The sequence below is a fragment of the Aythya fuligula genome, chromosome 1 (genome assembly GCF_009819795.1).
Source record: "Aythya fuligula isolate bAytFul2 chromosome 1, bAytFul2.pri, whole genome shotgun sequence".
Taxonomy (NCBI): Eukaryota; Metazoa; Chordata; class Aves; order Anseriformes; family Anatidae; genus Aythya; species Aythya fuligula.
In genome coordinates this window covers 183,584,949-183,605,829 of record NC_045559.1, presented here as the reverse complement: position 1 = coordinate 183,605,829, position 20,881 = coordinate 183,584,949, and the positions used below count along the sequence as shown (strand labels likewise).

At 38.7% G+C, this 20,881-nt stretch overlaps 1 protein-coding gene across 1 annotated transcript in view; it reads left to right on the top strand.

Annotated features, from left to right (window-relative positions):
* Window positions 1-19,709, top strand: part of KL (klotho) — a 46,536-nt gene extending 26,827 nt beyond the window's left edge. The window contains exons 2-5 of the mRNA XM_032207551.1: window positions 6,290-6,800; window positions 11,449-11,717; window positions 14,408-15,524; window positions 19,242-19,709. Coding sequence (XP_032063442.1) covers window positions 6,290-6,800; window positions 11,449-11,717; window positions 14,408-15,524; window positions 19,242-19,579 — 2,235 coding nt within the window. The 3' untranslated portion in view covers window positions 19,580-19,709. The remainder of the gene's footprint in view (window positions 1-6,289; window positions 6,801-11,448; window positions 11,718-14,407; window positions 15,525-19,241) is intronic.
* Window positions 19,710-20,881: the final 1,172 nt, after the last annotated feature.

Below are 20,881 nucleotides of genomic sequence, written 5' to 3'. Positions count from 1 at the left end.
CAAACTGTACATTAAGTATTTATAGACTGAAAAATGTTCACTTAGCATTCTATGTACATTTATCATCTGGTCTTAGGTTGTTGAGGTTGGTCATAAATACTGAATTTTTTGGACCAGTCATGTGTTGGCTAACATATTCTAAAAAGGAACAGAATAATCTGTACTTATGAAAAATAAGAGTGAAAAAAAAAAGTTATTACATGACTAGCATATTATCTATAGCAAAATCTTGTGCTTTATACATGACGATTTTGTCTTGCCAGCTTCTGAATATGGGGAAAATCTTAAGCAATTTCTAATTTTCTTTATCTGCTACTCAGTGTTAAGATTATCACTTTCTTGTGAAAAAGAATGTTTGCCCTGGACTGCATGGATAAAGCCTACTTGACTTTGGATCTAAGGGTGAAACATGACATGAAATATGACATCCTTTGTTGTAGCTTTTGATTAAAATACTTACTTTTTATGAAACAGAGAAAAAAAGTCATTGCATTTTTCTTCTTCTTGGTACTAGGCACATTCGGACTAATGATGCACTAGAGTTTCCCATGCCATTCCAATAATTATACTCATTTCAGAAGGGCTTTTGATGTAAGACTGAATAATGACATTTTTGTTGGAGATACATCGTCCTGGTTTCTAGTAATCAAAAATCCTTTGCACATCTTTTCCAATTAACTCTTCGCTTTGTATTGCTAAATGTGTTTCAGTAACACTTTCCTAAGCAGCTTCATTAAAATGCAAATAGAGAGTTAATACAGATAGTTCATCTGAGCATGGAGAGCAGGTTATTTGTGCAGTTTATTTGTGAAATGAATGGTATAATTATTGGTTCAGAAGACACAAGTAAAAATTGAGACAACTTATTCTAGAGGAATGAACAAAAATTTTTGAATCATGATTGAGTCATGATATTCCCAATTATAATTCTTGATTTGCTGTTGTGAAGCTTATGCATCATGATAGACATAAGCACTGATAACTTGCAGAATGTTGCTTATCAATGACAGCCTCAGGAAAGTCTTAGTGATCTTGGGCAGGAATTTAGAGTAGTCAGGCAAACAAAGCTGTCTGTATATCACTAAACTGATTTCGCCTGGTGATTCTTGGACTGTGTAGCTCCGTTCTGAAATAGAGTAGGATATGACTATGTCAGATGATTGTGAAGACTGTTTGCCTGTGTTGAATTATTTCTGTTATCACTGCAGGAAGCTGGACTATGTAGACGAGCCCATGCAATACAAGAGGCTTTTCTGCCTTGGAAATGTGTTTGATGCTTCACCAAGGCTGGACTCATGCATTATTGACTTTGACTCACACTGGGATCACTATAAGGCTGATAAAACATGACCAATAAGAGTTTCAAAGGTTGATTATAGGTAGAGCGTGGTTCAAATAGGTATATTGTGTGGGAGAGTGGTGGGAAGAAGAATGCATCAACTTGAAAGCAGGTCTATGCCAGACCCTGAAACATGAGCAAAATTCAGAAATATGGGTGGGCTTAGCTAAGGAAAAGCTACATCTTGAGACATTTTTCCATTTTCATGGTGATAGAAAAATTAGTATTTTTTTAAGTGATGTAAACACTTAAAGGGTAAAGTAAGCATTTAAAAGCTTACTTGACAGTGTGTTACTGAAGAATATACAGTAGTAAGCACAAGGAGTCCCTGTACTAACGGGCAACTTTCCCAATACCAGCTTGTCTCAAGTCTCAAAAGATTCAGAAGAATGTAAGGTAGTACCCCCCAAAAAGGTGTCAGTCAAATGTTTGGTATCTAGCAACACGTGCTACTATCTGAAAGCAAGTAATAATGACAAGACTACCAAAATTCAGCCTTTTTTGGTAAGGTTTTCCAGTAAAGCCAAGTGATCTGTCAGCACCACACATCTGCCTGAGCTAACAAGGAACAATGTAAGAGCCCTCAGAAGCCTGCAAAAACAGGGACAAGGAGCCAACATGCTATGTGTCAGTGAAAGTACTGAAGTGTGGATTGCCATGGTCTAAATCCTAGTCAGCTGTGAACTCAAAGCCTGTCGTAGTCACTGAGATGAGGAGGTAAGATTTCAGATAAATATAAAGGAATTGATTATAGGCTGTTTCTGCTTCTTTTCTCTGCATATGATCTGGGACACTAAACTTTGAATACAGTTAGTAGACATCTAGGAGGTTTCAGTTGTCCCAGCAAAAGCATATAGTGTCATTTGAACTGCTCTAGGATTCTGCCTGGCCTCCAGTTGCTGCTCCAGAAAAAGCAAGGTCTTCAAGTTCAGGTAAGACATCTCAAAAGAGTCTGGGCACCTATTTAAGTCCCACCCACAATCACTACAGTTACTGGGAGCTAGGCAGTGATCCTGCTGAGTGCCGTGGTGTGGCTGCTGTACTGCACCAGTGAATCACTCAGTTGACTTCACAAAGTAGATTGGCTTGAGTGGATTTGATTAGCACAGTAGTGTCACATGAGATTTCCAAGGCTATTTAGGACGTCTACATGGAACCACCATCATTCTGGAGTGGCAATTAGACATCTTTGTTCAGGCAACTGAGTGGAGCCCAAGATCTCCATTGTCTACAGTGGGTACCTGGGCATCTAGCTTACATGTGGACAGCAGAATATAAGGTGGCTTCAGCTCAAACTGAATCCACCCGAGCAGTGTGATTCATTTGCCTGAAGATAGGTGTATATGCAAATTATCATTCAGCACATCCTATAGTATCCCAAGAATTTCTGTGGGTCTAGCAGTTGCAGCTTAGGATTTATGGGAGACTCAGAGTGTTCTGAAACTGCAGTTAAAGGCTGAAATATTCTGAAGTCTCTAAAACTGCATCAGACACCTAATTTTAGGAAAACTGATCCTTTCCCAGATGTCTATAGAGACTTGGGTCTGTCACTTACTTATTCCAGGTTTATTTCTATGTATGTTTGAATTAATCCATTCATGCTTGTCCATCGAGCCTCTGTACTATAAAACACTATATTCTATGCTTAGCTGGTTTATTATGGAGTTAGTATAATTCCACTTTAACTTCATGCACACTCCAGGAGGCAAAGACATTTGAGTGGGCTTCTCAGCTGCTTTCAGCACTCTGTAGAAGTCCTGTATAACTAAATAGCAGATTTTGTCTGTCATCAGTGGAGAAAGATGGACTCCCAAAGAATGACTCATCCAGCATATTTTAGACACCAGTCTTCTCATTTTCTATAGACATAGATGATCAGCTTAGAAAATAAATATTAATGACATAATCTCACATTTTTACCTTTTATATTTTTTCATTCCTACAAGATAGTAAATGGGACCTCATCTGTGGAAAGGGCTAACCCACAGGATTCCCTTCCTTCTTGCTGGTACTTCTTGCATGAACTTCCTTCATGGTAGAATCAAGGATGCTAAAATGCTGGGAGATCTCTCTCCATGGATTGGAGTGGGGAAAGCCAGGAGTTATGGGGAAAGTCCTACGTAATCCTTGAGGTGCTACATGAGTGGGCAGAATACTTGCAAGTGCAGACGGCAGATGAAATTTGGTGTCTGAAAGTGTGCTTGGGGGCATCTTAACATACGAGACAGGAAGCCTGGAGATAAGTCAGGTCCAACAGAGGAAGAATGCGTGGCATTTATTGAGGCAAAAAGTGTATGTGATCTGAAAGGAACTACAATATGCCTAGGACATACCTGTAAAGCCAGCTGATACTTGTAGTATGGGTATAGACATATACCCATATATATATACATTACATTATATATATATAATATATACATTATAGCATATAATACTACTGTAGCATTAATCCAGCTATGTTTGGTTACAACAGTAACCTCAACGTGGCTGCACAAACTGAAAGGAAAGCTAGATTTTGGACTCTGTACTCAGGATTCCCTCTGAATGCCACAACTAGACAAAAAAAAAAAAAAAAAAAAAAAAAAAAAGCCAAAACATAAAAGCTACCCCTGTCATCCCATCTTTGTTTATGATGAGAGGCAGGGACACAGAGGCACCTTGTGAGAAGTTCAGATTGGGTTCCAAGGATAATGGTTTGAAATTCTGCCATCAGTAATATTTCTCCAGACATCTCTTAGAGTTGGAAGTGGTGACACATTTGTTCCCAGTGGTATTTTTAAAATCATATTTAAGGTGTTGGCTGTATGGAGTTTTGGTCATGGTGCCTAATGTCTTTTGTTCTGTCATCAGCATAATGGCGCTTTAGTGTAAAATAAAATTAAGTCTGTGCCAGTCAGCTCTCATTTTTGTCATGAGACTTTGAAGAGGTTGCTATATTTAGTTTCTCACTAGCATCAAAATTCATTGTTTTAATATAGACAAATGGTGGGACTGCATCATGTTTATTTGAGCTGTTGGTGCATTATAACTGAGCGTGTATGTTAAAGTTTGCACCTGAGAGCTGGAATCAGGTATGTGTGCAGAGGTGTGTGCTGTGATTTAGAGTTTCCAAGGCTGTTATTTGCATTTTGGTGACCACTTTAGAAGGGCATAGGTTCAGGTTCCTTTACAGCCAATGTCAAATTTGCACAGATGTTTTATACACCCCATGGTGACTCAAAAGCAGCAGGTTTTTTGTATGGGGTCAACTGATCTGAGCCCTGATTATTGATCTTACCTTTCATTGTCCTTCACTTCCAGTTGCTTTTCTCCCAGCAGTGAGAATTAAAATTCTGCAAGAACAGTAGAATGAATTATTTTTCCTGGGTAATTGACAGTGTCTACGTCAAAAATGATTAATAATCTTAATTGTTTAATGTTCCTAATAAGGTTGGCAACTGGAAATCATAGCAGTTGAAAGCTTGAATGGTAAGAGTGTATGAAAAGGAAACTGTAAACAACAGCTATCAATAAATTAATGACAAAATTTGCTAACATACCAGCTGCATGGGTTGGAAGATTGGCTTTCTATATGGCTTTTATTTCAGGGAGAACTGAAAAAATGCCTGTGACATTTTGATTAATAATCTGTCATATATTCAGCACACTTGTGAATTTGTATGGCAAGAACAGAGGTTCATGTCATCACAGAATTATGTGAACAAATACTAACTGATAAGTCTCAGAATGCAAATGTAAACTGGGAATAGTTATCAGGTAGATTTTATTCTAATGAAAGATCTCTCGTTTTTTACCTTTTTACCAATGACCTAGAAAAAAGCATTACAATTTCTACTAATGTGAAGATGACATAAAGATGGGATGTTGATTCATAGAGCAGTCAAAATTTGATAAGCCAGGTACAAAGAAAAATATGTTTTAGATGGTGAAGGGCTCTGGAGATATCATGGTACTTTAGATGAGCATATGCTCATAGTGTAATGCTATGGTCACATAAGCAGAAACAGTATATTAAATTATCTCTGGTTTTACTGCTGGCAAGACTACCACTGGCATATTATCCAATCCTGCTTCTGCAGTTTAAGATGGATGATGACAAATTGGAAGCGATTCAGAGGAGAGCAGAGGAGAATGGTTAGAGGGCTTAAAACTACGCCTGAAGATAATGAAAGGCTCCAGGAACTTAATCTATTTAGCTTTCAAAGGGAACATCAAGAGAATGTTTCAACCCACTCTGTAAGATCACGGGAAAGAAATTTGGTAGAAAACATCTCCTCACAGTAACAGATAAAGTTATACCAAAAATCAAGTGGATGAAATCTGATGCTAGAGATAAACAGCAAAATTTAATAAAACAAGTTAAATCAAATTATTAGAGTAGTTTTTCAAGAGCAGTGATAACTTGTTATTCACCAGCCGGCTCTAAGTCCAAGTTGGTAGTTTTCCTATACTGTGTGTTCTGGTTCAAATAGAAACAAGTTCAGGGTTTTTGTTTGTCTCACATTGTTTGAGAGATCTTAGTAGTATGGACCTGCCATATATCTGTGTATCTACAGATAAAGTGATATTCATGTGATGAAAACATCCTTTGAGACATGTTTAGTTAAATTGATTTTCATTTTTGTAAGTACTGGAAATATGTCCATTCTTAATAATAACAGCCAGTAATGATGTCTAGCTAACTACCAAAAGTGTGTTTGATGTCTGGAGTTGTATCTCATAGAAAACTGCAGTGCTGTTTTGCCAAAACAACTACAAATTTATTGTCTTTCTCTAATATTGTATTAATGAAAAGTTAACTTAGGAGTTACTGCTGATGAATGAATAAATCTGGACCCTCAAATGCAATGTTTTTCTGGTCACTGTATGACAGTGGATGGTACTTGGGACCAATTATGATACTTAAAATGGAACTTCGGGTGCATTAATTACAGTCTTTCTTTTCAACAGGCCCATGCTAAAGTCTGGCATCTCTACAATGACCATTTTCGTCCAACTCAAAGAGGAAAAGTGTCAATTGCCCTTAGCTCCCACTGGATAAAACCTCAGAGTATGACTGACAAAAATATAAAAGAATGTCAAAAATCCCTTGATTTTGTGCTCGGCTGGTTTGCTAAGCCCATATTTATTGATGGTGACTATCCAGAGAGCATGAGGAGTAACCTCTCATCTCTGCTGCCTGAATTTAGTGAAGATGAGAAGAAGTACATCAAGGGAACAGCTGACTTTTTTGCTCTTTCTTTTGGAGCTACCCTGAGTTTCCAGCTCTTGGACTCTCACATGAAATTCCAGCAGTTGGAATCAATAAGCTTGAGGCAGCTCCTTTACTGGATAAGCTGTGAATATAACAACCCCCCAGTATTCATTGTGGAAAACAGCTGGTTTGTTTCTGGTAGCACCAAGAGAGATGATGCCAAATATATTTACTATCTCAAGAAGTTCATTATGGAAACTTTGAAAGGTAGGATTAAGGTTGTATTAATATGTGTTTGACAAAATCATTATGCAAAACAGCCTAAAGAGACTTGTTAAAGAACCAGGCTGAAATCTAATTTGGGTCTTTAACATTCATGTTGGCATTTGTGAAATGACACTCCAGATCTCTTCCTGGGTTTGCTCTTTTCAGCTCTTGAAGACCCACAGTATCTGCAGATAGCATTTGGTGAGCTTGGTGCTGCCGTCTCTGAAATCAGTAGGAAAATTTCTGCTGTCTTCAGTGGGAAGAAGTACAAACCCTGTGTGAACTATACTGTCAGTGGATTTAGGGAAATGTAGTATATTATTTATTAATAATTTATTGTAGTTGTATGGATACATATATACTAAACTTAAGAATATATATGTGGAAAAGTGTATGCTATCCATTAAGAGTTCCTCTGAAAAAAAAAAAAAACATAAGGGTAAAAGAATATATTTTAAATGGAAAATTGAAACCTTTTCATGTTGCATCTCAGTTTTGCCCTTGCATAAATACTACATTAATACAGTTATGGATATCAATCACAATAATCTGAAATTACATGACTTTAAGGACAACTGAGTGTTTGAGTTTATATAATATAAATTATTTAAGTTGTTATCCTATCATTTTTTTTCACGGTTGAAGAAATAGATGACATCATATGAGAGTTATTTTCTAATTTCTCATCTTGTTGTGGCAAAATAAATTCTTTCAATCCTAGTAGGCATCAATAAGCTGCTGGGGTTCCCATTTCCACTTTCAGTGTCTTGAATTCATTAATCTAAAATTTAATAATTTATTTACTCATCTTCAGTTTGCTGTTTTGGTTTTAAAAAGATTATTATTATAGCTATTTGTTCAAACTACATAAGCATTGTGTTACATTGGTATTGTCAGGCATGCAAGAGGCAGAAATCGCTTTTGTTTTATTCTCAGCACTCATGAAGATGCAAGAGTCCCACATTTGTTTCATCTGCTATTCCAGAAACCTAATTATTACAAATAAATTTAAAGGTGAATAAACACATGAAGCATTGCATCCAAAATGGCAGTAATGGAATGTTGAAACAATTACTAATTCTTGCATGCACGGTATTACTAGTTTGCATAAAGCCAGATGAAGGTCTATAAAGGCTCTTAACCTCATGACTGTTACCCATATTTCTGTTCCATTTATAAATTCCTGGACAAACATTCATGGATCTGCCTTTTAATAACAGCTGGCTGGGAACAATCTCAATTTATAGATTTTCTTTCCTATTACTGTAAATAACAGCAACAACTTCAGCAGTGGTAGTGTTGTCATTATATTAACCTGTGAATTCCAACATTTGGCTAAACTTTTTACAGGAAGAAGAAACAGAGGACCAGATCTGCAGAAGAGACTGTGGCATCATTATGATGAAAATTATTGCACCTAACTCTTCTGCCTGTTAGAATCTGAAATATCCAATGTGACTATCAAAGTTCCCTATGCAGTACTTGAACAAATTTAGTTAAGAAAATTCCACAAGAGAGTCTTAAGTGGTACAACAGAAAAGACCCAAGACAAAGGCACATACAGTGTCTCTCAGAGACTTAGGACATGTCTATCCTTTGCAATAAAGCACTATCACATAGAGATTCAGGAACTAGTTTCTACCTAATTTGCTCCAGCTGTAATGGGGCAACAAATGGTACTGGGGTTATAGCACTGAGAAAGGAGGATGCTTTATTTAGAGCCAAGGCCACATAGCTGTGGTTTTGCTGCTTCCTATATCTGGCCAGTATCTCTGCCTGGTACACTGTGTGCATGCACTGGTTCCATTAAAACTGCATACATGAATGTCAACGTTGCCAAGTAAGTATAGCCTTATTGGAATAAACACACTGAGTAAAAACAGTTGGTGTTGAGGGCCAGGTGTCCACACTCTGTGCATTCCTGAAGCCCATCTTTGGTTTAATTGCACTGCAAAGGACCTCAGGTCATGCATCTTGAGACCATTCTGTGATGTGAACCAAGGTGTAGTAAGTTGGGGCAGTCAAAAAATTTGCTTCAAAAGTCTGCTCCTGATTTCGGCTGAAATGCTGACATCCACTCTGACACTCTGCGCTGTAGACATGGTCTATGGTTAGATATATATATATATATATTTTGGTGTTGTTTCTGTTTTTGTTTTTATTTTGGGGAAAGGACTCTTTATTTGAGATTCACATTTTTTCATTTACTGTTACTGATCTCCACCCCTCAAATAACAATGAGGATAGAATAGAGTGAATAGAGCTGTAATATTAAGGAGTTAAATATTAATTAGAGTTGCTAGTTGGTTGGAGTTCTCTTCTCACATGGGTGGGTATCCGACCACTGACTCTAGGATCATACTCATTTCCCTGCTCTCTCTCTGATACAACAAAGTTGTTCTTTGTAAAGCTGAGCATGTAGAACAGGAGGATGCGAGAGCTCCTCTGTGCCATGTCGACTAGCCAAGTGGTTAGGTCATTATTTGTGTTAATTTTGAGATAATTTGAGATAACAGGTCTGAATCCAGAGTCTTAAGGAGAACAGGGACAGGTAGGCCTCTGACAGGTCAGGATCGAGCTATTCTTAGGTATGTGTGGAGGCAAAATGTATATCCTTGGGCAGCTTCCACACAGAAACAGTGGCTCTGGGCTTCACTCACCCCTCCATGGTGGGACAATAGCTGTGCAGAGGCCTTTGTTTGTTATTTATGGGTCTGTCATGATATCTTGTGCTATTTCTAGACTAGTGAGCTGAATAGAGCATGAGCTAAAGTGGTGGTAGGAGACAGTCAATGTTGTTTAATTGTTAACCCCGTTATGGCCCAGCTCTGGCCTGTACAGTAGCACACTTCTAGGCACACTTTGAGGAGGACTCAGGCATTATTTCCAGCTGGTAGCATGGACAAGGACACTCAGTTTCAGAAGCTGGGAGAGTTTAGCTTTCAGTCAGCCTGGCTTGCACAGTGACAGACACTAAAAAGAGGGCAGATAGACAATGCAAAAAAGGAGAACCAGTCTTTTTCATTGTATTTTTTTTTTCAGTAAAATGCAATTCTTGTGGGATGCTATGTTTGAGACTTCTAAACTTCCAAAATCTTTTCACATTGCTTTTTTCATAGGTGACACTTTAAAGCTAATACATTTTGAAAGAAGGATTTGAGGGGAGCTTTTGAGGTGCTCCGGAAGTGCGGGAGTGATGTGTGATGACTTACAGGAGGGGTGACGTGCTGTTCAAAGAGAAATTCTGTCTAACAAAGTGGACCTGTACCGGCTTTTACTATGCTGGTACGGCAGATGTCATCATGTGTATGTGCAGAGGTTAGAAAAATACCATCATGTGCCAAACATAAAAGAATGGTGCCTTTAGGAGGAGAAGTATTCCATTTCCTTAGACATTTTCTCACGACCTGTGATAGAAGCTGTGCCAAATTCATAGCTTATATAACCACGGTTAATTTAATTGATTTGAACAGGACTACAATGAAGAATCCATGTGGTCCTTCATAGCTTACTGTAATGAGGTACATTAATAAAACAAGGAAATGAGGGTCTTGATATTCTGGTTGCCTGAAATACACTGTGTTAGTGTTATTAGGCTGGAAAATATGTGCATTCAGTACCCAGTTTGGGTTTACAGAAGATGGTGAGTAATAAAGATAAACTCACCTGTCTGCTGAGCCAAATTCAAGTTCAAAAGAACTTATAACAATGTGCTTAAATGCATTGCTGAATTAGGGTGGGTCTAATTATGTAATTAAAATAACCACTTTCCTGCATGTTTTCCTGAAGCTGAGCCTTGCCCAGGAACATTTTGCTGAATCTCAGTGTTTAATACAACTAAAAGGGAGTATCATTTGGAATCACAAAATAAAACTGTAATGCTGGCAATACTAACTAACAGATGACAGCAGACCCTGATTTTAACCTGCAAAGTGTGTGGTGATTCATAAAAGCCAATGAGTTGACCTAGAATGCATATATATTTTTAGAAACCTATAAATATTTAAGCTGGAAAACAGTATGCCATAAAAGATATTAGGAGACAGAATTGTAAAAGTCAGTCTTTGCATGCAGTCTTCCAGCATTATCACTTACTTCTATTTACAATCCATGGTAATAAAAGTTCATCAAAACCCAAAATGTGTTATCAGGGTTTTCTTAATATAGATTAGTAGTGGAGAGGAAGGTGAAAAAGGAGTCTGACTTGGTTTGTGTGCGTAGTAGTGCTGCATTAATGGCACTTAAGAGTGAGATGCAATGCTTAGCAGAGTGCAGCGCCATGCAGTTACTGGCCCAGATGCTGCAAACTGCTCAGGTGTATTCTGCCCTGGTATGAGGCTAAGGTTTGGCACACCAAATCAGCAGCACTGCTTGAACCACTGCTGCACCACTTCTTTTTCTAAATCTGGCTTGTTTAAAGACAAGCCAGGCACCTCTATTGCCTTCCACAGTGTACCCATGCCCTGGGAGCCTGTCCCAGAGCATTCTGTGCAGCTGAAATATATTCCCTGAATGGGCTTTGAAGCAGACACTGAGATATTTACCTGAGCTATTGCATTTTTCTTGCATGTGAATACCACAAACATTTCTGGTTCCAGCACAGGATGAATGAGCACTGCAATGAGTTTGGGTTTTGTTCTTTCCTCAGCTATCCGGTACGATGGAGTTAATGTGTTTGGATACACAGTCTGGTCCCTCCTGGATGGCTTTGAATGGCACAGGGGATACAGCATTCGACGTGGATTGTTTTATGTTGACTTCCAGAGCCACGACAAAAAGTTGATGCCAAAATCTTCTGTCTTGTTCTATCAAAAATTGATAGAAAAAAATGGCTTCCCACCTTTGCCTGAAAACCTGCCTATAGAAGGGGTCTTTCCCTGTGGGTTTGCCTGGGGGATTGTTGACAACTATATTCAGGTAAGTCTGATGGTAAAGCTGGTAGGTTCTCCAGCCAAACCAGTGGTCAAGATCATATTGATAAATTAGCCAGATAGAGTGTCTTGGCTGACATTTATCACCACAGTATTTGAAGGAGATGGATGCAAGGATTTTGTTGCAAATACCATGCCTTTTAGTCTTCATCTAGACTTTCTGTGTGTGACCAAGGAGATCCAATTGGAGTGAGGTACAGTCGAGAAAGCAATGGTCTATAAAAACATACACCAATTGAAGGGGGTCTGATGCTTATCATCCCTGGACATGTTGTGTGATCAGTTACTGAAGTCAGTCCTGTTCAAATGAAAGTTGCTTAGATCTGCTAAAGCATATTTCCAAAGGTCCTTGTTTATGAAATGAGAAGTACTGCTGCTTTTTCAAGTCAGTGGTAATGTATTTGCCCACTGTGGTAGTGCACATTTAGAAAACTTCCTGAAAACTCTTCGTGTTTACAGTGGTATGTTTCTACACCTTATATATGTACAGTCTGACACTTTTGTTAGAGGACTTTTGTGTTAAAGAAAAGTAAACAATATTAGATTTAGATGAAATTTCTGTATTCCTTCCATGTCATTTCTTGTACTGCTGTGTACTGAGGCTTCAGTACCCCTGGATAGCACCTAGCTAGTTCATGGATCCAGTTCATAGCTCTCACTTTTTATTTCAACTTAGTCTGATATTTCAGGAGAACCTTTCAAATTTTAAGATTTCAGAGCATGTGTAAAAATTGTATCTTAGTTACGGTCTCTTTCATAGTTCGGCTCTGTGATTCTCAGATGTTGTTTTGGCTTACAGGGCTCCTCTAACCACAGTAACGATGTGCAGTTAAATTCAGCTCTAAGGCTGGATCCAAGAACAGAATTTTTAATTTAGATTTTCCACAAAGACAGAATCTTTCTTAGGGCTAGAGTATATGGGGCTTGTTTGTTTTTTTTTTCTTACTCCAAAACTAAGATCTGACTTTGTTCTCTTGAAAAATACTGCACTCTCCTTACCTGGTACACTGATTTCCAAGAATATTCAGCAGTCATTATCCTAGCTCCCAGACAGGTTAGGGAATGGAAATGAAATTGCTGAATTTGGGATCAATAACAGCTGTAGAGTTATGGAGTCAGTCAGCCTAAGACAGTTAAAAAATCTCTCCTATCCCCAAACCTTCAAAGCTGAATATTTTCATTTCAAAAGGCTGTTCAAACATTTTGTGCTATAAAGCTTAGGTAGTGTGATTTGTAGATGCATCACAGTGGAAAAACTCTTTTGACAGCATTCCCAGAGTATTAGTGGAAATGCATGCTTTAGTAATCTACAAGGGACAATTCACCAGAAAAGCAATTTCCCTCAGACATGCTGTTTTTTATTACTTTCTTCTATAAGCACAGTACTGACCTCTCCGGAGAAAATAGCAACTGATTTTCAGCATCTTCTTTATACAGTCTGCATAGCCTCAGCTACAAGTTGAACACTGGTTGTAGGCTGACACCTGCTTTTCAAACAGAGGGCAGGACAAGGAAAACTGAACTCGGGGGAACCTTGCACCAAAAACCCCAAACCCCAAAAAAAAACCAAAAAGTAAAAAAGAAATGAAAGAAAAAAAAAAAAAAGAGAGAGAGAGAGAGAGAGAGAGAAGGGGACAAATACACATATGTAGGTGTACACATATGAAAGGTCCATACACATATGTAGGACCAGTATCTTGAAGTTTGGATCTTTCTTTTATGCTAGAGTATGAATGAGAAGGAGATTTTACTTTTTCCATTATTTTAAGCAGTTCACTTTTCCATTTTCTAGTCCTTATTATGTTTCCAATACTCATTTAAAAGTGAAATTATAATTCTGTGGGAGCTTGGGAAGCTCATGTTTTATTGACTGCGGTGTGTCATACAGGCATTTCTGACTTCTGATGCCCTACAGACTTACTGAAAAACTGTAAATTTTATTCTTTGGGGTGACATATAGTGAGTTTACTCAGAAGTTCAAAAAAAAGCCCAAACCACCAGAAATCAACACCTTGCTGAAATAACTTGGAACTGAGTTCAATATGAGCTAAAAAAACAAAAAAGACTTTGTTAACAAGAAGGAAATTTTTTGCTTGTCAACTGAGTTCGTGGTAAAAATCAAGCACGCAGCATTACTCATCTTGCATCATAGTCAGGAAAAAAATGGTCACAGAAATGATGTTGCATTCGTTATTTCTTTTACTGTGTTCAGGGAGTGGTCTTGAAACAAGCCGCTGGGTAATTTACAACAGACAGGCCCATTGGTATAGCTTCTTAATCTTGAAAGGAAAACATTTTTAAAATGACTGTAGTCTTTGCTGCAGCTCTGCTTCTCTGAAGATCTGTTGCAGGTTAATGCCTTAGCCCTGAGCAATCCCTCATTTCCTGTAAGGAGTGCAGCAGTTTGGAGAAGATATAAATATGGTGACCATTAGCATAAGCTAGGATGGCTGAAAATGATACATAGATTTGGTACTTTTCTGATGTCACATGTTAGCAGAAGATTAATTAATTCATATGAGCCAGAGATGTTATCATATCAGAGATGTGAGAGAAGTGCTTAATCCAGTGTTTTGACTTGTGAAGTTCTTTCAGTAACTTGTGCCCGATGGATATGATGTTCCTACATACCTAAAACAAACAGCTTGAATCCGGTATGTTTCTCATTCTACCTAGGTAGACACAACACCTGCTCAGTTTCTTGACCCTAACGTTTATGTGTGGGATGTTCACCAGACGAAGAAACTGATTAAAGTGGATGGGGTTTTCACCTCCAAACGCAAGCGTCACTGTGTTGACTTTGCGGCTATCAGGCTCCAGGTGTCTCTTCTACAGGAAATGCATGTCACCCACTTCCATTTTTCACTGAAGTGGTCTTTAATCCTTCCTTTAGGTAATCTGTCTCTAATCAACCACACACTTGTACATTATTATCGGTGTTTTGCTAGTGAACTTCTCAGAGTTAACATAACTCCTGTTGTTGCTTTATGGCAACCTATGGCTGAGAACCAAGAGCTTCCAGTTTCCCTTGCCAAATACGGAGCTTGGGAAAACCCAGAGACCATTCAGGCTTTTGTTGAGTATGCCAAATTCTGCTTTACAAGTCTTGGGGACTATGTAAAAGTTTGGATCACAATGAATGAACCGTCTGTGAAAAACTTGACCTACACTGCAGGGCACAATCTGTTGAAAGCTCATGCGAAAGCTTGGCATCTTTACGACAAAGAATTCAGAAGGTCTCAGAAGGGTAAAATATCTATAGCTCTGCAAGCTGACTGGGTGGAACCAGCCTGTCCCTTTTCCAGGAATGACCAAGAAGTTGCTGACAGAATTTTAGAGTTCGACATTGGCTGGCTTGCCCAGCCCATCTTTGGGGATGGTGACTACCCACATGTGATGAGAGCATGGCTTCACCGAAGAAACAGTGTTGACCTCTATAATTTCCACTTGCCTTCTTTCTCAGAAGATGAAAAGAAATTAATCCAGGGCTCATTTGATTTTTTTGCTCTAAGTCATTACACTACTACCCTCGTGGGCTGGGAGAAAGAAGATGCACTGAAATATGACCACTATCTTGAAGTTCAGATGATCAATGACATCACATGGCTGCACTCCCCCAACAGAGCTGCAGTAGTGCCCTGGGGACTGCGTAAATTGCTCAAGTGGGTTAAATCAAAGTATGGCGACATCCCAATTTATGTTATGGCTAATGGAATTGATGATGACCAGAATATGGTGCACGATAAGCTCAGAGTGTATTACATACAGAATTATATCAACGAAGCTTTAAAAGGTAAGGAACCATAGGTGGTTTGTATGTCACAAATACCATTTTTTTAAATAGATACTATGTGATAGAGTATGTTTTACTTCAAAAAATGAAGCTTTATGTAGAATACTCCACAAATTAAATATTATTACAGCATAGTTTTGCCTTTCATTTGCAACTGATTGGTGTTACTAAGCATAAGGAAGACTGACCTTGCACGTATTCTACATTACATAGCAGAAGAACTTTTTAGTGAATTCAAGAGCTTTAAGTAGATGTCATGTGAGTAGTTCCACACATATTTAATCATATTTTCTTCTTATTGCAACTCAACTGTTGCTTTGCTTTGTTGCTTCTCTCTTCACTGCTGTGCTTCAGGGCTGGATATGAACTCCCTTCCTCAGCTGTCTCTGTATCTAATCCAGCCGTTATCTTGGCTCTTCATAATAATTCAGCTGTCTACCTCATTATGCTGTTTCCTGGACTCTTTCCTGCTATTCAGAACTCAGAACAGTCTTTTTTTTTCTGTCTCAAAGTTTCATAAATTATAAGGTAAAATGAAGGCATTTTGAGTCATCCTGTCACACAACACAGATATTTTTTAGAAAAACACCAGACTTGGATGAGATAATTTTTACTGATAATGAATTTTCTACTTCTCAGTGTAAGCTGTTGCAGAGGTGAATTACCTAGTGTTTTCAAATATATGTATACATATATATATTATTTCCAGTGTTAATTTCTTCGTCTTCAGCTTTAAGCCATTTAGGTATGCATTTCCATGTATTGCCTGTGAATACTTCAAGGCAGAAAATAAGCCAACTGTCATTTAACTCTCTGATAAATAATGCAAACAAAGCTCTTTGTGTCCCTTACAATAAAACATGATTTAGAACCTTTCAATTATTAAACTTTTTCCTGTTTGCCAGCATTCTTCTCAGAGAGGTAAATCCCAAGCCTGGACACACTGTTTCTACAGCAGCCACACCTATAGATGAAGTGGGTTCAACATAACCTCTTACCCTTGTACTCCTCTTTCATATATCTAAGCAGCCCATTAGCTCTTTGGCCATGGCAGCACGCTGGTCATGTGCAGCCTGTGGTTATCTACTGTGATTTTAAACTCACTTACAGGCTCCTGCCCCATAGGGTGGAACTGTCTACACTGAAGTATGGTCTGCTTCATCTTTTACATCCTTGCATTTGGTTGTGTTCAAATATCCATAGCCTGCTTGTGGAAAGCTTGCTATATTAGCTAAGTCATGTCTCTAATCTTTGTGTTATTTGCAGTCTTTGTGGGAAATAGTTTTCTTTCAGGTCACTGAAAGATGATTAAATGCTGAAAGCTATTTCTTCATGATCACCTAATGGGACATACACCTACGGGGACATTTACTTGTCTGCAATTACATTTTTAGGCTTACCAGTCCTATTTGAAAACAGTTGAAATCTGTTTATTATGGGCTCACCTTGACTTCATAACATTTTATTTTCTTAATCCAAATGCCATATAACACCAACTCAGTTGCCTTATGGAGTTGTAGGTATATTAAATCAAACATCACTACTTTTATCAATCTCATAAAAAAGATGTCAGGATGTCAAATTAGTATGACAAGTTTTATTTTTCATAAAGTGATTGGCATTAATCATATATATATCTTCTGCAATTCTTATTTATCAAGCCTTGTGTAATCTATTCCACTATTTTGTTAGGCAGTGAAAAATGGCTGGCAGTTCCACCATTTCCTAGGTCATCCTGTCCAGTCTGTTAAGTACTGGCTTTAACTTCCTTGTCTGTAATTTCCACCTCTTTCAGGAATTAGTGAGTATCAGTATTAAGTGCTCAAGAGTTTCTTTGCCAGCATTTTGAAATACTGGGTGTATGTTTTTTGTATGTGTATTTAAAAATATATCTTGGATATGTTTGGGTTTGTGGTTTCAGTCCATTGCTTTTTTATTTGTTTGTTTGTATTGCTTTGTCTTCTTCCTAACACTTCAGACTGTACCACTTCTTGGCACTTCTTCTTTTCTTAGTGTGTATGAATTAGGGCTTTTCTCCCAGTCCTATTAGACAGAACAGCTGCACATACCCCTATTGTTCACAAAACTTTGTCATTCTTACACCCAATGAATAGCCACCCAATTACTTCCCACCTCTTCTTTACAGGCTGGAAATAGCTACTATATTTTTCCACTTAATCATCACATGCAAGCCATATTTTTCTGTCTTTCCGCCTCCTTTGTCACAGGTGAATATATCCCTGCTAAGCAGTCACAATAGTTACCCCAAAGCCCGCTTTTCCACTTTTGACATCACACACTTCAGCCAGTCAGTAATACCAGCTTTTTCACTCTCTTTTCTTCTCCCACTCTGGTATTGTGCTTTTGTCCATCTTGTCCTTAGGCATGTAACAAGCTTTTAACCTTGGCATTGTGACTGACTCAGGCTTCTGTGAAACTTACATTTTATTTTTTTTTCTTCAAGACGCTCTGCTCTAACTGATGGGAATTAAAAATCTCGTGTCCCTATCTCAGTGTCATGCTGCAGAGGAATGAGGGGAGGGTTGGTACACGTGTGGTCTCACCTTAAGTTTCCTGTTCTGCGTTGGTGCGTGTGATGTTGCTCACTTGATTCCTTCCAGGGGATCCAACAGGTTTATGCAGATAAACAGTTCCAGAACACAGTAAAGGACCCTTTGGGATGAGACTGTATTTTTAAATACTTCTTTTGTACAGTGTGTAAGTTCACCTTTGCCAATCGAAAATGAAGAATAGCAATAACCATTTATGTAACACCATTAAACCCACATGCAGTTTTACAGACACAGACTAATCACGCTGCATAGCAGCTCTGTAAAAGGGTAGGTAAATATTATCTCATTTTGCACCTGAAAGGAAGGTTAGAGGTGCTAAGTGTCTTGCATGTGACCACAGAAAGAGCTGCTTTTAGAGGCATTTGAAAATTGAGCAGTTGCTAGCTTGAGAGAAAGCATTGCCTTAATTTGTAAAAAATAGTGATTTTGAGGGACAGGGTATTACAATTTACTTTTCCTACTGTGGATTGATCGGTTTTGTCGAGCAGCACTGATGGCTGAAGGTTAATGCTCCAGCTGCTAGAACTCTTCCAGTAGCCAAGTGAACAGTATGGATCAGGGACGCATTCTCAGTGAAGGCTAATGCAGGTCTCTTGGACCAGAAACTCAATAGCAAGAGTGGACTGTGATCTGCATAACTTTCCCACTTACCCTGAGCATTGCTGCATCTTTTCCTGATGTTTCCGGACCTTTGCTAGTGAGAAGTGCAGCCTGACGTCCTCCTTCCTTGAATTTCTCCCTCAGGAGGTGCTCTGCGAGGCAGAGCGAGCAGCCAGGGGAAAAGATTGCAGAAATCCAGGTGCAGGGAAACCAAAACCCATGTTCTGTTACACGGAAAAAAGACCCATATTTTCACAGTAGGCTCCATGCTGATCATTAAACACAGTCATGCATTCACAGCTGTGTTTACCGAGTATAAGGAAATAAATTACAGGATACTCACAGATCACACTGTCTGGCAGTGGCTGATGAACTCTTTTTATGACAAAGCTTGCACGGATGTACATGTAGATTACCTTATTTTTAAGAAGAGTACTACAGATCTAGTTTTAACATCTCCCTGCCCCTGCTGCATGTACTGGCATATGATACTGCTCTTGAATGCCAAAGTGACATTTACTCATTTATTTGTTTTCTTTTGCAGCTTACACCTTGGATAATGTCAACCTGCAAGGATATTTTGTCTATTCTTTTAATGACAGGACTGCTCCTAAATATGGTCTCTACGGTTATGTTGCAAATCAATATCAGCCAAAGCCTTCGATGGAACATTACAGAGAAATAATTGACAAGAATGGGTTTCCTGGTCCTGACACTCCCGAGGTGCTGTGCCCAGAAGAGATTGCCTTGTGTACTGAATGCCACTTTTTCCGAACCAGAAAATCATTGTTAGCCTTCATCTCTTTCATATTTGTTGCTTTTATCGTTACTATATTCTTCATTACTTACTATTCCAAGAGGGTAGAAAGACGGTATAAATAGAGCTGCCCCTTTGCATACATTACCCGGTACCCATTTTCTTGCATCCTCTTGGGAAATCTGAAATAAGAGTGCAAAATATTGTGGCTGCTACAGCACTAGGAAGGCACGTACACTGCCTGGTGCTTCAGGACAGTGGCACAGAGAAGAGATGGTTAGTGTATGGCTTCCAGAAATCATTTTCTGTGGTTTAGTACATTTGGTCTGTGACCTGCCTTTAATTCCTGTGGTTGGAGTTATCTCACAGCTTTTCCTGGGACCTTTGGTTTAGCAGATGCTTTCCCTTCCTTGTTCTTCCTTTACTGAGTTTTGTAAGTGTAGTTTGAAGACATGGAGTGGTGGAAGAGCCTGAAATGTCAAATTGTCCGAAAAAAGATTGAGGAGAAACAATATGATATGTTTCCAAATTAGGGTTTAATGCTGATGTTAAGTGATCAGAGCCAACACCTGACTGGAGCAAGGCACATGGCTGAGCAGAGTTGGGGGAGAATTGCACAAAGCAGAGACTCAGGTTGCTGGGATTCACATTCCCCAACTTCATGTTTTTGCTGCTGCCACACAACCTTGCTGTCCTGGCTTCATTCTTCAGAGCATATCTCAGTGCTGACCTGACGGCTGCGTAGGACCTGAAGATCTAGCTGGGGAATCTTATGTCAAGGATCTGTGTTTTCAGCAGGGAAGGAAGCAGGAATGTGTCCTGGGATGGCAGGGATTGTGCCATCTGATGGGAAGAGGTGCGAAGGGTTTCTCTGCACAGAAGTTGTGCTGAAAGAGATTTTAAAACCCAACATTTCAGTGTAATAATCTGGCACTTTATTGCTGCTTTTGCTGGGGTCTGAGGTCTTGGAGCTGTTGCTTCTGAAATGTACTTCCATATTCCTTAGGTATCTTCTGGTTTTGCTGAATGTTTTTTCTTTGAGCAACAGGATCTGGCCCTGACAACATTTCATTGCAATAAAGTATTACTGAACTGAAGGTAGCAAAACATTAGCAACATCATTTATTAGTAACAGCATTTATTAGTAGAAATAGAGATAGACAATGGGAGAAGACCCTGTGTTATTTTGCTTGCCTTGTGAATCACTGCATTAGGAGTGTCCATGGTGTAAAAGCACTGTGGTTATTTTTCTCCACTCTCTAACTCTAGGCCTGCATTGCCTTCAGCTGTAATTGTATTTTTATTGCCATGTGAATCATGTCAGTCACTGGAAAGAATATTTTAAAGGAAATGTGCTCTGTGTTAATTAAGAATTATTTATCTACAAAGCTGATTACACGGTATTAAATGTGATGTTTATCTCCTAG